Source organism: Mus musculus, chromosome 2, assembly GCF_000001635.26.
Source record: "Mus musculus strain C57BL/6J chromosome 2, GRCm38.p6 C57BL/6J".
Classification (NCBI taxonomy): Eukaryota; Metazoa; Chordata; class Mammalia; order Rodentia; family Muridae; genus Mus; species Mus musculus.
This window is the reverse complement of record NC_000068.7, coordinates 32807314-32827628: the sequence shown is the minus strand read 5'-3', so window position 1 is coordinate 32827628 and position 20315 is coordinate 32807314. Positions and strand designations below refer to the sequence as shown.

Below are 20315 nucleotides of genomic sequence, written 5' to 3'. Positions count from 1 at the left end.
GTTTTTGCCAACGCCAAATGTTCTGATATCTCACATCTTTCAGAACAAACAAAGCCTTCCTTTGCGTTCTTATCTCTGTTCTCTTAGTTTATTTGTTCTCTGCTACCTTTTAGCAAGTCTTTCTGAAAAGGATTGTCAAGGTCATCTCTCTATCCTCCCTCTCCCGCTAGTCTGTTCTTGACTCACTGAGAGCCTGTCAAAGTCAGCCAAGCTCATGTCTCTGGAGTATAGCTTGGCTGTCCTCTAGACCAAGCTGGCCTCAAACTCACAGATGGCCACCTGCCTCTGCCTCCAAAGTGCTGGGATTAAAGGTGTGCGCCACCACTGCTTGTTTATTTTTATTTATGTGTATGGGTATTTTTGCACCATTTGTATATAGTGACCACAGAGGCCAGAAGAAGAAGAAGGTGTCAGATTCCCTGGGCCTGGGGCTACAGTTATGAGTCACTTTGTGGGAACTGAGAATCAAACTCCAAGTCCTCTGCAAGAGCAGTGAGTTCTCCTAACCACTACGCCATTTCTCCAGACCCTAAAGTTTTAGTTTTTTATTTGATTTTATTTGATTCCCTAGAATTGGAGCTATAGATGGTTGTGAGCCACTATGTGGGTGCTGGGAATGGAGCCCAGGTCCTCTAGAAGAGCAGCCAGTGCGCTTAACCACTGAGCTACTTCCCCAGCCCCACAAAATACAATACGATTCCTGGTATCCTCCTACTGACCATGTCTCCTCTCTTTTGTACCCCTCGAAGAATCTTTGCCTCTTTCCCTCTCTTCCTGTCCCAAGTGCTAGGGTTTGTTATGCAATATGTGTCACATGGGCCCGCTTCTTCCATCTCCATCCACAGTACCTCAGGTTACCTTCCATGGGTCCACACCACTCATCCGATAAAAAGAAGTTCAATTCCCAGCAACCACATAGTAGCTCACAACCATCTGTTAATGGGATATGATGCCCTTTTCTGGTGTGTCTGAAGACAGCTACAGGGTATTCATATACATTAAATAAATAAATAAATAAATAGTAAAAAATAAATCCACCGGGCATGGTGGCGCATGTCTTTAATCCCAGCACTTGGGAGGCAGAGGCAGGCGGATTTCTGAGTTCGAGGCCAGCCTGGTCTACAAAGTGAGTTCCAGGACAGCCAGGGCTACACAGAGAAACCCTGTCTCGAAAAACCAAAAATAAATAAATAAATAAATAAATAAATAAATAAAAAAAAATAAATCCATCAATGGATGAATCCACTGACAAGCTCCAGGTCTGGTGACTGCTTACCTCTGAATTATAGCACATCGGGGACCAAGCCATCAACCCATGAGTCTGTGGTCTGCCTCCATCCTAAGCCCACACACCTCTTCAGCCCCAAGCTGATGTTAAGTGTCTTATCTTTGTCCCCTACAAGCTTTTTGAGTGTCCCTCTTTTCTCTCTATCTGGTGGCTGCTTGTTAGTCAGGACCAACTTCCTGGGGTGGCCTTGCTCTGTCCATTTGTGCTGTGACCTGGACCCTGGCATACTCTTTTTGAGGCACACAGGAGACGCTCTGGGTGCTGCTTTCTTTGAGTGGTTGCTCCCATCATGAGCCTGCGAGGCCGCGAGAGCTGGCTGAAGCTTGTGTCGCTCCTCCTGTGTCTGCTACACTGGGGGCCCCCAGCCAGTGCTCACTGAAGGAGTGAAGGCGTGAACATGTGTCTTCCTATTTCATTATTTCCAATGGGTACACACTAGTCTTTTAAAGGAATATAACCTAATTTGCTCAAACACTTTCTGTCCAGTTTTTCACTACACCACAAAATAAGTAAATTAAGTGTCTACAGGAAATATTTTTGAGTAAGCTATGGACTATTGTGCTGGCCTTTAGAATCCTAGGGATCTGGCTGGGACAGAGCTCAGTGACAGAGCACTTGCCTGGTATGTGTGGGGCCCGAGTTCCGTCCCCTAAAAGGACCACAAACAATTAAGTCCTAAGAAGTAGAAGTATTTCTCTCATGTTAATCTTATTTTTATATTTTAATTTTGGGTTACATAAGGCTATTTCATGTAAGTACAAAGAGTACTTTGAGCATATCCTCCCATCCAGAATGCAGTTTTACTACCATAGGAAAATAAATATATAAAGTAAAAGAAAACAATGAAAGATGATCTCAGCTCTATGAAGTTTCATAGAAAAGCTAGTATGAAATGAACTAGAGGTTAACTAAATACATTTAGGTTGGCAAGATTACAAATGATTTTTCCTTGTTTCCCTTTTTCGGTACTGGGGATTGAACCCAGGACCCACGGTGTAGCACACTCGGGAGGAGCAACAAGCTTCTGCCAGCTCCCGAGGCCTCCCAGGCTCATGATGGGAGCTTTGGAGATGGTTTCCAATATTACCTAGGCTGGCTTTGAACTTGCCATCTTCCTACTTCAGCCTCTTGAAACAAGCATTAGATGTATTTTTAATAGTATTTATCTCTGTTTTTTATTTGCATTATTTTATTTTGTGATGCTAGGGCTCAAACCTGTGCCTTCCACTGCTGGGCAAGCACTCCAATCTCCAAGCTACACCCCTGCCTGTGTTTTCTTCTTCTTCTTCTTCTTCTTCTTCTTCTTCTTCTTCTTCTTCTTCTTCTTCTTCTTCTTCTTCTTCTTTTTTTTTTTTTTTTTTTTTTTTTTTTTTTTTTTTGAGGTAGACTAGCCTTGAACTCGGCCCACCTTGGCTTAACATTTAACATCTTCTTGTTTTGCCTCCCAATTGCTATGGTTCCAGGCAAGTCCCACCCACCACAACTTGCTATTTTTGTTTTTAATAATCAGAAGAAAAGTTCCTAAAAACTTGAGAACACTTCATGAGAGGATGGATTCTTGATGGTCAGAAGCAGAGTTAAGACCCTCTGTGTCCTAGAAGGGTGGGCAAGGACCTTAGTGCTGGAGTCACCTGCTAATGTCTGCTGTGAACCTTCATTCCAGGATAATGTGGGGCCTGGCTTTTCAGAGGGGCAGGTCATATTTCCTACAAGGCCTCTGTGATATATGCGAGGCCTCTGCTGCCATTCTTGTGGGGCTGTGGTATTGTAGAAACTCACAACGTGACAGCTGTGTGGAGCCCATGGTACAGTGAGCTTGGAAGACCTCAGGCTTCCTGACCGGAGAGTTAGAGGGGGCTCGTGGGCCTGAGGCCTGGTCTGAGTCTTTTATTTACTTACAGCAGTGCTTCTCAAATCTAATATCCTGGGGGACGGGGGTGGGGACGACGACTCCCAGCTGTCTCCATAGGAAGGCTGTGAGGTCATTGGCCTCCTTTTCATGCTCTCTGAGCCCTTTCCAGATGTCACCTGCTTCCAGACAGATTGGCTTCAGAAGCAGAAGGGACAGACAGCTGTCCTCTCTAAAGGCAGACGTTAGGAGAGCTACAAAGATGTAAGACCCCTGCATTCTCCCTGTATGGGTACTGTTCGTTCACTAAAATATTATTTATGTTAACACACACTGGTTTATTGTTATAAATGAATCAGTTACTTTTTTTCCAGTTGATTTTTGTCTTCAGAACAATATCTTCCTATACTGTTCAGGCTAGCATTCTACTACCTCTGTGTCTCAGACTGGCCTCAAGTTCAGAATTTGCCTACTTCACCCCCAAGGTTCTGGGTATGCAGGTGTGTGACACGGCTGGCTAGCTGCAGTCTTAGGGCCCACTGTCATTTACCCGCATAGAGAGTCTCTGGGGTCTTGTGTTTTGAAAAGCATAAAGAAGACTGCACTTTATTTGAGGTCAGAATGTCTACGAACCCAGGAAAGGCCTGCCTCTGTGGTGGGTGGCTGAGTGGCTCTGTGAACGGCTGGCTGAACTGCCCGCCTGGGGAAGCAAGCCTGGGAAAGATGCTCTAGTAGGCAGGCGTGGACGCCTAGGAAATTACAGTAACATATTCCCTCTCTCTCTCTCTCTCTCTCCCTCCCTCCCTCCTTCCCCATCCTTCTCCCTTCTTCTCTCTCCCTCATCTTCCCTCCTTCCCTCTCTCCCTCTCTCTCCCTCTCTCTCCCTCCACCCCGCTCCTTTTTTAGAGATCATGCATGATGTGATCAAGAAGGTGAAGAAGAAGGGCGAGTGGAAGGTAAGTAACAAGCAGCTCGTGACGGGAAGGGTGAGGTCATGGTGAGGAGAGCAGGGGTGGAAGACAGCGGATGAAGCATGTGCTGTGCAAGTGTAAGGACCGAGGTCACGTCCCCACAGCCGTTCAGGGATGGCAGGCAGGATGGTGACCTGCTTGTGACCCCAGCACTCAGGAGGTTGAGGCTGGCTGACTGGGCGAGTGGCTAAGTGCACTAGCAGAATCAGTGAGTTCTGGGATCACTGAGAGGCCCCGGCCCAGTAAACAAAGTGAGGTCTATTGAAGAGGACACGTGCCATCTGTGCATGCATCCCCTCACATACACATGAGCACACACATGCAACATTCTCCCTAACCTCACACACAGAAGAAACAACGAAGGCAGAGCTGGAGTTGCGGGGAGGTGATAGAAGTGAGTTCCTGGCCCGAGGATGGCTGGTGCATGAGCGTGGTTCAGAAGTCTCTTCCTGGATATGGTGAGCTGGTGAGCTGGCTCAGCAGGCAAAGGTCCTCTGAGGTCAGCGTCACTCTGGCCAGGAGCTAGTGGGACTCTCGGAACTTCCTCATGGGCTGTTGGAGGGGCTGCACTGCCCACTTGGTTCAGATTTCCCTGGAGTCAAGAGCCCACACATGCCCAGGTTCACTGGGCATGGGAGCTGACTGGCCAAGGAGGACTTTGAAGCTCAGTTCTGGCGCTTCTGTTTCGGTTCTCCCAGGTTCTAGAGGGGAGGCCATCTGGTGGGAACTCGCTGGCATGTCTCTCTGTCACCCTGTCCTTTAGGCAGGACTTTGTAGACACCAGAATTCCCAGCTGCCTCCGCAGATGAAGCCAAGGGGCTGCCATACAGCAGCAGAACCTTTCTGGCTGGGACAGTCTGTGGTGATGGCTCCCACAGTCAGGGCCTCTCTGTGCTTTATAGCATGAGGGAGAAGAAAAAGCCTTTTTACGCTGTTCCTGTGTGTGGGGTGAGAGGACATAGCAAAGATGAGGCAAACTCTGCAGGATAGAACACTTTTGTGCACCTAGTCTGTGCAGTCTATGTGTGCTGGTGAATGTAGATATCCTGATGGTAGCTGTGCTGAGCCCCATGAACCACCCTGTGTGGACACTAGCCAGTCTCCCAGGAGAGCGAGTTAGGACCTGAGAATACCACAGTGTTGGTGCTCTACATGATTCTCTCTCTTTTTTTAAAAATTATTTTTATTTCATGTTCATTGGGGTTTTGCCTGCCACATGTCTGTGTGAGGATGTCAGAGCCTCTTACTGGAACTGGAGTTACAGACAGTTGTGAGCTGCCCTGTGGATGCTGAAAATTGAACCTGGGTCCTCTGGAAGAGCAGCCAGTGCCATCACTGAGCCATCTCTCCAGCCCCTGACTCCCTCCTCTTTATTGCCTTTTGTGTAAATGCTTAGGGGTATTTTGATAGTTTATGACGTCACGTCAGTGGCAGCAAACACTGTTGTCAGACGGTGAAGTTGGAGGTAAAGGTCAGTGTCTATCTGAGCATAACTGTGGGCCACAGGGAAGGAAGACTGTCTCCACACTCCAGAGTGCTCGCTTGGAAGCCAGTGAGGGAAGAAGGGCAGACACTGCAGCCCTGAGCTCTCCTCTTCCTTCCAGGTGCTGGTGGTGGACCAGTTAAGCATGAGGATGCTGTCCTCCTGCTGCAAGATGACAGACATCATGACCGAGGGCATCACAAGTGAGTATGCTCTCTCCACCTTCCCTTGCGGCATGCGCTACTCTCCCTGTTCATTACTGTACCGTGAATTTACATACTTCTAGCAACCCCTGTGGTAAGACGATAAGCCCTGACTGGAGCCCGCACAGAATGCAGTGCTGGGTGCTCTGTAAGGGTATGATAAAGGAATGCCGAATAGAAGGGCTAGGTGGAGAAAGAAGACTGGGGCTGGAGCCATGGCTCAGTGGTTAAGAGTCTTGCAGAGGATACAGGTTCAGTTCCCAGCACCTACATTAGGGGAATCTGGTGCCCTCTGCTGGCCTTCATGGGCACAAACCCAAAGAAAGACACACCTATATGCATACTTTAAAAATAAACGTTTTAAAAAGCAAGACGACACTCTACCCAGAAGAGGGGGGAAACAAAACCAAAATACTTAAGGAAGGAAGAGACCCAAATAGCTGACATGTATGTGAGAAGTTTCCACCTTCATATCGATGAGGGACTCCGTGTGGGGTTGATAAGCTCAGTGAAGCGTCGGAAACTGCAGTTCCCAGTGTGATGTCATGCCAGGCCACACAGCTGCTCCAAAAAGCACTTGGCAATATTTGCTAGAGTTTAAGGTATGTGTGCATGTGGCCCAGCAGGCTCAGAGTCAGATGTGTATTCTGAATTAACTCAGGTATGTGCTCAGCAAACATGAACTGGAGTGTCCACAGACTGTTGCTCACAAGAGGCCCACACAGAAACAGCCAAAATACCCATCAAGTATAGAAAGGTCAGGGCTGCTGATCCAATGTGGTGGGCAAGGACATTTGCTGCCAAGTCTGATAACCCACTTGTGATCCCTATACCCACACAGTGGAAGGAGAAAACCTACTTCCATAGATTTCCCTCCAACCCCCATGTGCACACATGTGCACACATGTACACACACATACACACTAACTCAGTCAATAAACAATTAGAAAAAAAAAGAGGAGATGGTTAGTTGGATATGCTGGCACATGGCTGGAATCTCAACACTCAGCAGTCGAGGATTATCATAAATTCAAGAATGGCCTGGGCTATGTAGTGAGGCTTGGGTTCAGCCTGGGCTATGAGTGACATGCTGTGTATAAAAAAAAAAGAGTAGAATGTTCATGGTACAGCATATCTTACAACAATGGAAACAGGCAGCCTCTTACTGCCCACGGTTACTTCACTGAGTCCAATAAACACAAGTGCCAGAAAGAAAATGGCTAAGGAGATGGGTTAGTCAGTAAAGTGCTGGTTGTATAATTATGTGGGCTAGCCTTGTGTGGCAGCTCACATTTATAATCCCAGCACTCCAGAGGCAGAGGCAGGAAGAGCTCTGAATTCAAGGCCACTCTGGTCTATATTACCTGGTCTGTGTCTGTAAAGAAAATTTGTAAACCAAAGCCCCCGGCCTTGCTTCATCCTGGAGCTGTTAGAAGAAGTGCAGTTATATGAACGATGTGTTTGCAATGCCTATTAGGGGTGCATCCCTCCGTGGCCTGTGGCTCAGTGTACAGAGCTGCCAGTTGAACCTTGAACCATGTGTACCTGGCAAGTGCTCTACACCATGAGCTGTGTCCCCAGCTCAAGAGAGTTGGTGACAGATGAAGCCGTCATGGAATTTGAAAGGAATTCTAGGGGATCGTTTAGATGAGAAGAAACTGAAGGGGCAAAGGGTCTGTCCTGACAGAGTGCAGCCTCTCTCTGAGAACAGCTCAAAAGCTCTTAGTGTAGTTGGGAGGGCCTACTATTGTAGGTTCCACAGTTTCTAATACTGTGGTGAAGTGAAGCAATGGGCTTTATTTCCAGGGAACATGGTGCTTAAAGAAGGGGAAGGGCTCTCTGTAGGTTGTGTGTGCTAGCCTGAGGGCCTGGCCAGATAGCTTCTAGTTCTCTTAATCACTGTGGGCTGTGTGTCTTTGTGTAGTTGTGGAGGATATCAACAAGCGCCGAGAGCCACTCCCCAGCCTGGAGGCCGTGTACCTCATCACCCCATCTGAGAAGGTAAATCCCTGAGTTCCCCGCTCAGGCTGAGACTCTGGGCTTAGGCTCTTTGGCACAGAGCGAGGGCCAGCCATTTCTAGGTTAAGCATGTTGTCAGAAGCAGGGAAAGTGGGGCTCTTATGCAGGGAGAAGTAAGGCATGCATTGAGCCTCAAGAGATGCAGTAGCGGGGCAGAGTGGACAGCCAGAGCTGGGACCCAGTGCCCCTCTCCACTGTCTAGTTCCCTCACGCTCTCCAGTAGATCCACCTCTAAGCTTTGGCGGTTTATGGCTTGTGGCTACTCAAGTTTTTCCACCTTGTTCAGATCAGATTCTTACAGGACCATTTTCCTCCTTTTTGCTGATAGTTTTTGCCAGATGTTTGGTTTTGCTGTTGTTTTTTATTTTTTTTAAAGATTTGTTTATTTATTATATGTAAGTACACTGTAGCTGTCTTCAGACACACCAGAAGAAGGAGTCAGATCTCATTACAGGTGGTTGTGAGCCACCATGTGGTTGCTGGGATTTGAACTCAGGACCTTTGGAAGAGCAGTCAGTGAGTGCTCTTACCCGCTGAGCCAACTCGCCAGCCCTGTTTTTATTTTTGTCAACTTGACACAAGTTAATCTGGGAAAAGGAACTTTGGTTTTGGAAATGCCAGATCATCCACCAGATGATCTGTAGGCAAGTCTGTAGGGCACTTCCTTGCTTGGTGACTGATGTGAGAGGCCCAGCCCAGTGTGGCCAGTGCCACTCCTAGGCCCAAGTGGTCCTGGGTAGTATGTGCTTTCAAAAATAAGCTGAGCGAGAGAGCAAGACAGTCAGCAGTGCTCCTCTGTAGCATCTGCCTAAGCTCCTGCCTCAGGTGTCTGCCCTGCCTTCCCTCAGCAATAGACAGTGATATAGGACTGTGAGCTGACGTAGGCCCTTCCCTTTCCAAGTTGCTTTTGGTCACAGTGTTTAGCTCAGCAATAGAAACCCCAAGGGCTTATTTATTTATTTATTTTTAAAATCCCCTGGTCTTCACATATTGCCTTCACTTTCAAAATCTGGTCTTCAGGTAAGTTTCTGCCAGAACATCCCTATGAATCTTCTCGAAGGTTCTGAACAGTTTTGTGAGTCCAGGTTCCAGTGGCACTGACACTGCCATTCTGGAGTGAACCACATTCTGGAGTAATCTTACCTTTAAGTGCTCAGAGCTGGTTGTGACTAAACACCAGAAGTACTAGAGACACACACTGGAAACCATTGTTGTAGTACAAGCAGCCCAAAACCAGTGGATTTAGTCAGATTTAGGTTGCACTGGCTTCTAAAATTGAATTTAATGTCCCCCTTCCCCCCTATTTACAGTCTGTCCACTCTCTGATCAGTGATTTTAAGGACCCGCCGACTGCTAAATATCGGGCTGCGCATGTGTTCTTCACAGACTGTAAGTACCCCATGGGCTGCTCCTGCTGGCCCAGGTTGGCATTTCTTCACAGTTCCATGGAGGCTGAGCTGGGGCAGGACAGCAGAAGAAATGAGCGGTACTACAGTTACTTAATCTTCTCTCTTCAGCAGATGAACACTGTAAGACACACACACACATGCACAAGTGTATACTCACACACATGCACAGGTATACAACATACATGTGAGTGTATACACACACATACGCACAAGCATATATTCACTCGTGCACAAGTGTACACACACACACATACACACACACGTTGAGTGTATACACACACATGCACAAATGTATAACACTATCAGAAAGAGAAGGAGAAGTAGTAGCAGTTGTTGTCTTTCTGATGAAAGCTAGCCCACCAGGCTCCTCTGGGAGCAGAGGGCTTCCTGCTGAGCACAGTTTCCGGGTGCTCCATTACAAGGCCATTCAGAATTCTCTGGAGCCCGTGGGCTGTTTCTGTGAGGTCTTTGGACCATAACTGTTCCAATGGGCTGGCCCAGAGTTGCCTTTTTGATTTTGTGCTGGGTTGTGTGTGGATAAGTTTTCCGAGTGGAGCAGCCACAGCGACAGAGTGGTAGCCTCGCCACTCTTCTCCCTCGGGGTAACACCCCAACCCCTGCTGAGACTGCAGAAAAGGAATGGAACCCCTCCTGGCACCTCAAGCTGTTTTTCCACCAGGAGCCTCCTGTGCTGGCTCTTGGTTCCATCATCAAATCTGTGTGCTTTCTTCCTCACCCTTTCTCAACGCCTGCTTGTGTGCTCTCCTTTGCCTGGAAGCAGCACCTAGTCTTTATTGGCTTGGGTAGCGCAGTCAGCTGCTGGCTGCTGTGTTGAGGGCCCTGCAGGTACTTTTCCATCTCTGGAACTCATGGACGGGATGCAGGTATTACTAGGTGCCTTTTTAGAATCTGAGTAAAAATAGGTGCAGTGACATCATGGCTGTTGACTGAGCTGGCAGATGAATGGACGGACAGACGGATGGACAGAAACCCCACTGTTTTTTCTCATTCTTGCAGCGTGTCCAGATGCCCTATTTAACGAGCTGGTAAAATCCCGAGCAGCCAAAGTCATCAAGACGCTGACGGAAATCAACATTGCGTTTCTCCCCTATGAGTCCCAGGTGCGGTCTGTTTCTGTGCGGATGTTTATTTAAGGGAAATGGGCTGCCATGGTGTCTGCCCGATGATGTCATCCCTTCACCCGCCCTTACTGACTGCAGTGGTCTCCGTGCTGCCCAAGCACCACCGAGCACTGCCCACTCCTCTTCACTGACTCCTTGAATAACCAAAGTAGCTTGTTCCTAAAAGGGGACGAGGAGGAAGGGCAGACTCTAGAGCACCCATCTGCTGCATAGGAGGCTGTTTTTATTGGCAGTTACCCCAGCTTGTCATGTGCTGAGAGCAGATGGTCACCTCCATCATAAGCTGTTAGCACTTCATCCACCCTTACCCGGAGGTTCCAACAGCAACTCCCCGTGGAAAAAAATATAAAGCTTTTATCTCCACAAAGGTAAAGCTGATTGAGAGAATATATGAAATTTATTTGAGTATGTTAGAGCTTATCCAAATGTTTTCTCTTGGCAGAAGGAACCAAAAACCATAGGATTTGTATGTGTTCTGTGGTATTGAAAGATATATATGGATCTTTATAGATGAGCTCCTAACACTGTGGGGTAGCCTATTGTTAGGCAGGGGCTGGATGGAGCTTGGGTGGTAGAGTGCTTCTCTAGAAGGCGCAAAGCCAGCTGCAGTTGGGCTTTATAAACTGAGTGTGGTGGCAAGCCTGTATTCCTAGCACTTGGAAGGTGCGTAGAGGCAGGAGGATCAGGAGTTCAAGGCTGTCCTCAGTTATAACAAGTTAGAGGTGAAGCTGGGCTATATGACACCCTGTCCAAAAAAAAAAAAAAAAAAAAAAAAAAAAAAAGAAAAGAAAAGAAAAGAAAGAAAAGAAAGAAAAGAAAAGGGAAATAGGGTGGGGAGGAGAGGAAAGAGAAAAAGAGAGGGGACAGGTACAATGTGAACATCAGAGCTGGCTCAGTGCCTTTTTGCTTGCCCTGAAACCTGTCTCCCCCTGGAGAGCCGAATATGCTTACCTGCTTCTCTATACCCCAGCATCGCCTAAGTAAACGCAGTCCAGGGTTAGCACATAAAAGCATTATTTTTCAGAAAGCATGAGAAAGTAGGAAGTTTAAAAATCAGTTTTTACCAGGCACACCTTTTGTCCCAGCACTTGGGAGACAGAGGCAGGCAGATCTCTGTGAGTTTGAGGCCAGCCTGGTCTACAGAGTGAGTTCTAGGCCAGCCAGGGATGTGTAGAGAAACCCTGTCTCAAAAATAAAACTAAATAAATAATACATACATACATACATACATACATACATACATACATACAAATCACGTTTTAAGTTGAACTTGTTCTCAACCCTGTAACCCAGCACTTAGGATTCTGAGGTCAGAGAAGTACCTCAAATCTAATACGAGCCTGGGCTAAGTTGTGAGTTTCAGGTCAGCCTGAAGGACAGAGTAAGGCCTTGTCTCCATCATCACCACCACCACTTTCACAGGGAGGTGCAGGTAGTTTAACAAGTGAGAACTTGAGAGAATCCTGAGAGTTGGTTGGCTTCATCTTAAAGAGAGAGTCGAACTTCCACAGCCCTTTACAGAAAGGGGTGGGAGGAGGAGGAGGAGGAGAGTACTTAGAGCAGTTTGCTGGAGACAGGATATCATTAAACCTATAAAAAGCTCCCTTATTTGCCCACAGTTGTGGCACAATCTCCAGATCATGCGTTGTTTATTGAAAGCAAACTCAGACTGGCCTATGAACACTTGCACTGCTCTCCAGCATCGCTCACAGGACACGCTAGGTGCACACACCACACCCTAAGTAAGATCTTGGGCTTCACCCTTCCCTTCTCGAGCCTTCTGCTGGCAGCAAACACCTCACCTCCTTGAGACCCTTCTCAGACCTCCCTCCCCTGTGAGTCCAGGCATACACATGCACATGCACGCACACCCACGTATGCACACCCATGTATGCATACACACGTGCACACGTGCGAACACACACAGAGCCATCTGGGGCATTCTTTGCCTGCTTTACTCTTTCCTCAGCTGTTTACAGTTTTCAACCCCATATAGTTTATTTCAGAGTGTTTAATGTCTGTCGTCCCCTGCTATGTGACAGACTCCTTGGGAGCAGAGATGTTTTGGTCACTAACAGTTGAAGTGCTTGGCACTGGAATAAACAAAAGCATGAGCAGGCCACCAGGGTGGCAGATGGACGGATGGATGGATAGACGGATAGCTGGATGGACAGACAGACGGACATTCCAGCTGCTCACTGATAGGACTTACACCCCTGCCTGCTCTGTCGCTCCAGGTGTATTCCCTGGACTCCGCTGACTCTTTCCAAAGCTTCTACAGCCCTCACAAGGCGCAGATGAAGAATCCGATACTGGAACGCCTGGCAGAGCAGATCGCAACCCTGTGTGCCACCCTGAAGGAGTATCCAGCTGTGCGGTATCGGGGGTAAGGCACCATGCTAGACTGGTCTGGGTGGCATCTTTTGTGTCCCACAGATACCTGAGGTCAATCCCTAGAACTCATGAAAAGATGGAAGGAGAGAATCAGTTCACAACTCATGTACACATGTGTGCCATGTTCATGCCCTAACACAGATCACAAAATAATAAATAAATAAATATATATATTATCACAATGATTTTATCTGTTAGCACATTCAGAAAAGAACATAATACATATTTGGTTGTTGAATAATTAAAATATAAACCTCCATGCCATTGCAACGCATATTTCCTCATTTTTAATCTCTTTAAAATGTTTTCAAACCAACCTCTCTTTGCAGAGGTTTTGAAAGTAAAGTACAAAGTCAGGCTTGGTGGGACGCATCTGCGGTTATAGCACTTGGGAAGCCGAGGCAGACAGATCAGGAGTTCCAGGTTGCCCTCAGCTAAAAGAGAGAGAATGGGGTGGGGGTGGCAGGTGAATAATTTTCTAAAGGGCAGTCTTTGGATTTTTTTCTGACAATTTATTTATTTTTATGTTTATTGGTGTTGTGCCTGCATCTGTTTGAGTGAGCCAGATCCCCTGGCACTGGAGTTACAGATGGTTGTGAGCTGCACGTGGGTGCTGGGAATGGAACCCAGGTTCTCTGGGAGAGCAGCCAGTGCTCTTCTAACCATCTCTCCAGCCTCTTTCTATATATATATATATTTGAGACAAGGTTTCTCTGCGTATCCCTGGCTATCCTGAAACTTTCTCTGTAGCCCAGGCTGTCCTCAAAACTCAGAAATCTACCTGCCTCTGCTTCCTAAGTGTTGGGATTAAAGGTGTGCGCCAAAATATCCAACACTAAATCTATCTTTAAAGATTCAAAGACTAGGGGGCTGGAGAGATGGCTCAGCAGTAAGGGCACTAGTTGTTCTCCAAAGAGTCTGGGTTCAATTCCTGCCACCCACATAGAGCTCACAACTTCCTGTAACTCCAGTTCCAGGGATCTGACACCCTCACACAGACATCCATGCAGGCGAAACACCAGTGTACATAAAAATCAATGAATATTTAAGAAAAAATAAAGAGATTTAGTTTTATTATCTTTATAATATTATAAGATACAATAAAGGTATACTGTAAATTATTACAAGATATAATAAGGATAATAAGTATTATCCTTGGTGGTACGTGGGTATGTGTCTGTATGGTACATGTTAGTACATGTGCCCACAGAAGCCGGAAGTGTCAGATTCCTCTGGAGCTGGAGTTATAGGCAATCATAAGCCTTCCTATGTGAATGCTGGGAATTGAACTTGGATCCTCTGGAATAGCAATGTGTGTTCCTAACCTGTAGGCCATCTCTATAGTCTTTGGGTTTTATGAAGTCATTGATTCATCACTTGCTGTGTGCCGAGTGCTGGGAGACTTTAAGCTAAAGTCACAGCCTCGCCCTCAGAAGCTGCAGGTGGGGGGCAGGTGCTGCTGGATGCAGTACCTGTGTAGACAGCGCTCACCGTGGCTTGGGAAGCCAGTGCCTTCAAGCAGCAGACCAAAGTGACATCCAGAGCCAGAGAGGCCCGTCAGCCTAGGTCAGGGCGAGGCTGGAGGCTGGTAGTGCTATGTGGCAGGCCTTGAAGAATGGGTTCGGTCGCAGCAGATGGGTAAGAAAGCGTGCAGGCATTTGCGTTGACACTTGCTGTTGCTGTTGGCACAAGCAATGGCTTTGGGAAGTCAAAGTGTAGTCTGGAACAGTAGCCATGTAGGACAGGTTTAATTTCATGAGACCTCCTGAGGGGTTGGGACGGGGGAAAAAAATCAGTTTTGAAGAAGATGAACTGAGCTAGGGTCAAGGCAAGGAGAAGCAGAAGAGCCAGGTCACCAAAGGCCTGGGCTGTGATGGCAGCCATGGTCTGAGGAGCAAGGGCTCTGTGCATGTCAGGCCCAGCAGATGTGAGAGGCTCATGGCTACCATTGTGTGGCTCTGAGAGGCTCATGGCTACCATTGTATGGCTCTGAGCTGCATGCTTTTGAAGGCCATGGTGGGACCTGCCCTTGTTTTCTGGACTGCTGAAGCTTGGGACTATAGGAAGAATACCAGTACGAGTTAAGAATGGGGCCCAGGAGCTGGGCAGTGGTGGTGCACGCCTTTAATCCCAGCACTCGGGAGGCAGAGGCAGGTGGATTTCTGAGTTTGAGGCCAGCCTGGTCTACAAAGTGAGTTCCAGGACAGCCAGGGCTATACAGAGAAACCCTGTCTTGAAAAAACAAACAAACAAACAAAAGGAATGGGGCCCAGGACATCTTCCTGACATCATAACAGGAGCAGAGCTATGGTGGCACTAAGGTCGTGGAGTACAGCCATATCATCTACCGGAGGCAAGGGGGTTTGAGTGGAGGAAAGATTATTTCTGCTTCTACATAGACAAGGAGAGGAAATGAGAAAGGTCGTTTATGGGCTGGGTCCTGTACCAAGAATTTCATTTTTCTCTCTAAACTACATATATAACACAGGGATGTGTTTGTTTGTATACTTTTGAGACAGTGTCTCACTATATTAGGGCAAGCTGGCCTTCAGCTTGTGGTAACTCTCCTTCCTCAGCCTCCCGAGTCTCACTCACCATGCCTCACACACATGGGTACAGTCTTACTGTAAAAACCCTAATAGCAACTGTGCTCCTGCCCCCTCCCCGGCCATCCGGCCCTGCCCGGTGTTCTGCCTGCAGGTACCTGCACTTGGCACATTGTCTGGTCGCACAGGTGGCTCACCCTGTCTCTTTCCTTGTGTCAGGGAGTACAAGGACAATGCCTTGCTGGCTCAGCTGATCCAGGACAAGCTGGATGCCTATAAAGCCGACGATCCAACAATGGGGGAGGTAAGGCTGGCCTGGGACCACGAGGGTCTCATTCTGAGTAAACAGTATTTTTGCAGCAGCCCTTGGCCCAGCGTGGACCTGTGCTCACTGAGCATATGTAAGGACTGCTTTTCCTCTCTCTAGTGGAATGCCCAGTGCCCCTGGGGCAGGCTGATACATGGCTAGGGCAGCTAGTTTGTTCCTGCTTGCCAGTGCTCCTGGCTTCAGCCTCGAATGTCCAGGAAACCCCCCAGTAGCAAAATAGCAAAGGTAGCAAGTGGAGAGTGGTGAGGTCCTCGCACCACAGTCTGGTGTCTGCATGGAGTCCATGTGTGCACAGTTGTGTGCACTTCTAACACACACATAGGTTTATGTAACCAGCACTGGCATGGAGATTCAGAGCTGGGGGTAGGGCCCAGCTCAGCAGCAAAGTAAATGTTTACCCAGCATGTGTGAGACCCTCACTGATTCCTAGACGCAGAGCTGTTCCATCAGCGCTGTGGACTTGCAATCGGACCCCTCTGTGCTGGGCACTCCAGACAGCTGGTCACCGGATGTGTAATGAGCTGGTGCTCTGTTGCAACGATCCTGTGGCCCCAGCTTCACAGTGGTGGTAGCAGGCCCTCAGTAAACTGGTTCCTCGCCTGGCATTGTGGGTGCTCCTGGGAAGCAGCAGGCACAGTGCCCTTTGCTCTTGGTGGGCTTGCTCCCCAGAGCGCTCTCTCTTCCTGCTGCCTGTAACACAGAGGCTCCGCTACTTGGTTTGACTTGGATGGCTTTTGAAGCCTCTCCCTATTTCTTGCCAGGGTCCCGACAAGGCACGGTCCCAGCTCCTGATCCTGGATCGTGGCTTTGACCCCAGCTCCCCTGTGCTCCATGAACTGACATTCCAGGCTATGAGTTATGACCTGCTGCCTATCGAAAATGATGTTTACAAGTAAGGATTAAGTGACAGGGGTCACAGGACTAGCTCTGTGGACAACGGAGTTCCTCTGATTAAGAAAAAAGGATGTTTTGTGGTTTTTTAAAAATGTTTTCTCATTTTGTATGTATATATAGCATGCATGGATGTCATGTGTGAAATGTGTGTGTGTGTGTGTGTGTGTGTGCGCGCGTGCGTGAGCACAAGAGTAGACCCATAATTGATATTGGCTGTCATTTTTTAAATCACTTTCTGCCTTATTGAGGCAAAGTCTTTAACCGCATGTAGAGTTTGCCAGTTTCCCCCAGGCACCTTGTCTCTGCATCCCTAGTTCTAGATTCCAGATGGCTGCCATCCCTGCCCCACATTTATGTGGGCTCTGGGCATCTAAGCTCCTGTCTTCATCAAACTTCCGAGGCAAGTGCTTCATCCACTGAGCCTTTTCTCCAGTCCCCCACAAGCATGGTTTTAATATAAGGAAAAATACGAGCACTGATAGATTCCATTTCTTAGATAAGCCCATGAGGTCTCTGTGGGCTTTCCCTATCCATGTATCATTCCTACATGCCTGCCAACAGGACAGAACACTAAGTCTTTCTTTCATAGCTCACATCACTTCAATTCATTGCTTCTTAGATGTGTTGACAGGTTGGTTTTCTGTGTGTCTTATTCACACGTTCTTAATTACAGACCACAAAAAATGACTGCTGTAAAATATTTCAACAGAGTTCCTGAACGTTCTGTGCAGTGGAGCTGCTTTCTTCTTTATAAAAAGATTACCCACCTGTAACCTTGGCATTCAGGAGCCTAAGACAGGAGGGTCATGAGTTTGAAGCCAGGATGGACAACTTAGTGTGAGACCCTGTCTCACAACAAAGAATGGCTTTATGTGAAGGTTCTGGGGCTGGAGAGATGGCTCAGTGGTTAAGCAAGGCCCTGACTTTGATTTCCAGCACACACATGGTAACAAACAACTACTTTAAACTCTAGATGCAGGGGATCTGATGCCCTCTTCTGGCCTCCACAGACACCAGGCATACACGGGGTGCATGGACACAAATAAAGCCTCGTACACATCAAATAAAATAAATGCAACTTTGTAAAAATGAAGGTTCCACTGGTTATGGGATTGCACTTCTTTAATGCCAGCACTCAGGTGGCAGCGGTAGGAGCATCTCCAACGGTTCAAGGCCAGCCTGACCTACAACAGCAAGTTCCTACTTGGTTATGTATAGCCAGGACTACATACAGGCACCCACTCTCAATTAATTTACTAATTAATTGATACTAAAAATGAAGATTCTGAAAATATTTGTGGTTGTCAGCCCCTGTCTCTTGGTTCTGGGGTTCTGGCCTCCTCTGAGCACTCACAATTCCATGTGTAATAATAAGCTGTGAACACAAATGGCTGGAAAGCTTTTAGGCACCTTACATTTGCAGATGGAGGGGCAACTATGTAACTATGTAACTGTAGACTCACATAGAACTGCCACTGGGCCTGGACTCCCTCTCCCATCCCCCAACAGACCCAGGCTCTGAAGGGTGAAAGCACAGCTACAAGTTGCTGGCTTTGAGCTTTCTCCTTGCCCAGGGAACTGGTCATTTTGTGCTGTTCCAGATAAACTGGGCAGCCTGACAGGTGGCTGGTGTTATGAGCCACGCCTGGGATCACCTGGCAGTCGAGAGAACAGGTGTTATCCTTAGGAACCAGAGGAGACAGACATCTGGGTGTGGAAGTGCACACCTGTAATCCCAGCATTCAAGGGGTGGAGGCAGGAGGGTCAAGAGTTCAAGACCGTCGTAGCTATTTATGGAGTCTGAAGCTAGCCTGAGATACTTGAAATCCTGTCTTATGGGGGCAAAGGTCATGCCATGAGGACGCCGGGCCTATCCAAGTCCTGTCTCCTCTAGGTATGAGACCAGCGGCATTGGAGAGGCGCGGGTGAAGGAGGTGCTACTGGATGAGGACGATGACCTGTGGATTGCGCTGCGACACAAGCACATCGCAGAGGTGTCCCAGTAAGAACTCTGCTGCCCCTTTCCCAGGGTGGGCCCTTAACCCTGGGCTGAGAGTGACCATGCACACTCAGCAACCTGGGGAGTGAGCTCATCGCCTTGGCAACATTGCCCACATGCTAGCCAAGACAGACAGGTCCCTCCTGTTCCTTGAATGTGTGCTTCTCCAGTTTCACCAGCTTAAAAAAAATCCACCCTTTACTGGGCAGTGATGATACACATCTTAATCCCAGCAGTCAGGAAGCAGAGGCAGGAGGGTCTCAGAGTTGCAGGACAGCCTGGTCTACAGAGAGAGTTCCAGGACAGCCAGGGCTACACAGAGAAATGCTGTTTCAAAAAAAAAGAAGAAGAAGAAAAGAAAAAGAAAGGAAAACAGGAAGGAACGAAGGAAGGAAGGAAGGGGAGAGAGAGAGAGAGAAAGAGAAAGCTATTGATCCATGGGATCGGATGGGATGTAGCTTAGAAGTAAGGCCCTTTCCTGACCTTGACAAGGTCCTGGATTCAACCACCAGCTCTGCAAAAATAGTGCTTTAGTAGGGGTGGGTTTGTTCTGTTGTGGTGTTTGTTTGTTTGTTTTTGAGACAGAGTTTCTCTGTTTAGTCCTGGATGACTACAAACTCAAAGATCCCCCCCACCTCTGTTGGGATTAAAGGCCTGTGCTACCACAACTAATATTGGAGTAGGAATACTGGCCCATATTTCCTGTCGTTAAATTTATTTATCATCTAGTTATATATTACATATATTTGTATTTTCCCAACACAAAACAGGAGTGTTTCAATGTGTGTGTTTTTAGAAAGGAAGAAAGAAACTAAACACAGTGGACAGTCCCATGCTGTCCCTTTGCCCTGGAATCATGTGACACACACTGTCCTGGAGATCAGTGGTTTAGAGTGTCAGTCAGAACTATATGTTAAACGCATACCTCAGTGGGAAGAGAATCACCACTTAGTCCCAAGGAAGGCTCCACATGGCTTCAGTGGTCTCTGCAGAGAGCCCTGGGCACTGTGTTGAGCATGGCTGCCTCCCCCCACTTTGCAGGGAAGTCACCCGGTCTCTGAAGGACTTTTCCTCTAGCAAGAGGATGAACACTGGCGAGAAGGTAAGCCTGCTGTGCCACAGGTCCTGGGGTCAGTGAGGGGTGCCAGTGCCCAGGCATCCTCAGGGGTCAGCTCCTCTTCTGTGTCCTACCAGGGAGTGGGCAGGGCCATAGTTCTTCCTTCACTAAACTGTCAGGCTTTGTTTTTGCTTTAAGATTGCTACCTGGGGCATGGGTGTGTGGCTCAGTGATAGAATGCTTGCTGTCCACACAGACCTTGAGTTTGATCCCCAACACGACAGACGGGTCCTCCCTGGAACCGCATGACTTTCAGTGTCACAAAGAACTGCTTTCTAATATCTAGAGGGTTAAGATTTACCGTTTAGGAGCATAACTGATCTTAAGCCAGAAGAATCATAGACTTTTTTAGCTTGGAACTCATAAGCAGGGAGCTCCTGAGCTTCCCCCGGCCTCCTTTACTAATCTCTTAGGAATGCCCGGCCCAGCCAGGTGCACTGACGCTTACCTTTCATCTCAATCAGGATGGCCCAGCAGCTAGCGGCCCTTGCTGCCAAGCGTGATGACTTGAGTTCAGTTCCCGGAACTCACATGTTAGGAGAAAATGACTCCTGCAGGCTGTCCCCCGAGACTTCTCTAAGTGGGCTGTGGCATTCGTGCATGTGTATTTTTTTTTTAAAGATTTATTTATTTATTATATGTAAGTACACTGTAGCTGTCCTCAGATACTCCA

The 20315-nt window shown here is 47.8% G+C and overlaps 1 protein-coding gene across 2 annotated transcripts in view; it reads left to right on the top strand.

Annotated features, from left to right (window-relative positions):
- Positions 1–20315, top strand: part of Stxbp1 (syntaxin binding protein 1) — a 59631-nt gene that overhangs the window by 19609 nt on the left and 19707 nt on the right. For both annotated transcript variants that reach the window (NM_001113569.1, NM_009295.2), the window contains exons 2-11: positions 4044–4093; positions 5713–5794; positions 7719–7795; positions 9124–9202; positions 10240–10343; positions 12602–12750; positions 15524–15608; positions 16394–16524; positions 18421–18528; positions 19567–19627. In NM_001113569.1, the coding sequence (NP_001107041.1) occupies positions 4044–4093; positions 5713–5794; positions 7719–7795; positions 9124–9202; positions 10240–10343; positions 12602–12750; positions 15524–15608; positions 16394–16524; positions 18421–18528; positions 19567–19627 (926 nt within the window). The remainder of the gene's footprint in view (positions 1–4043; positions 4094–5712; positions 5795–7718; positions 7796–9123; positions 9203–10239; positions 10344–12601; positions 12751–15523; positions 15609–16393; positions 16525–18420; positions 18529–19566; positions 19628–20315) is intronic.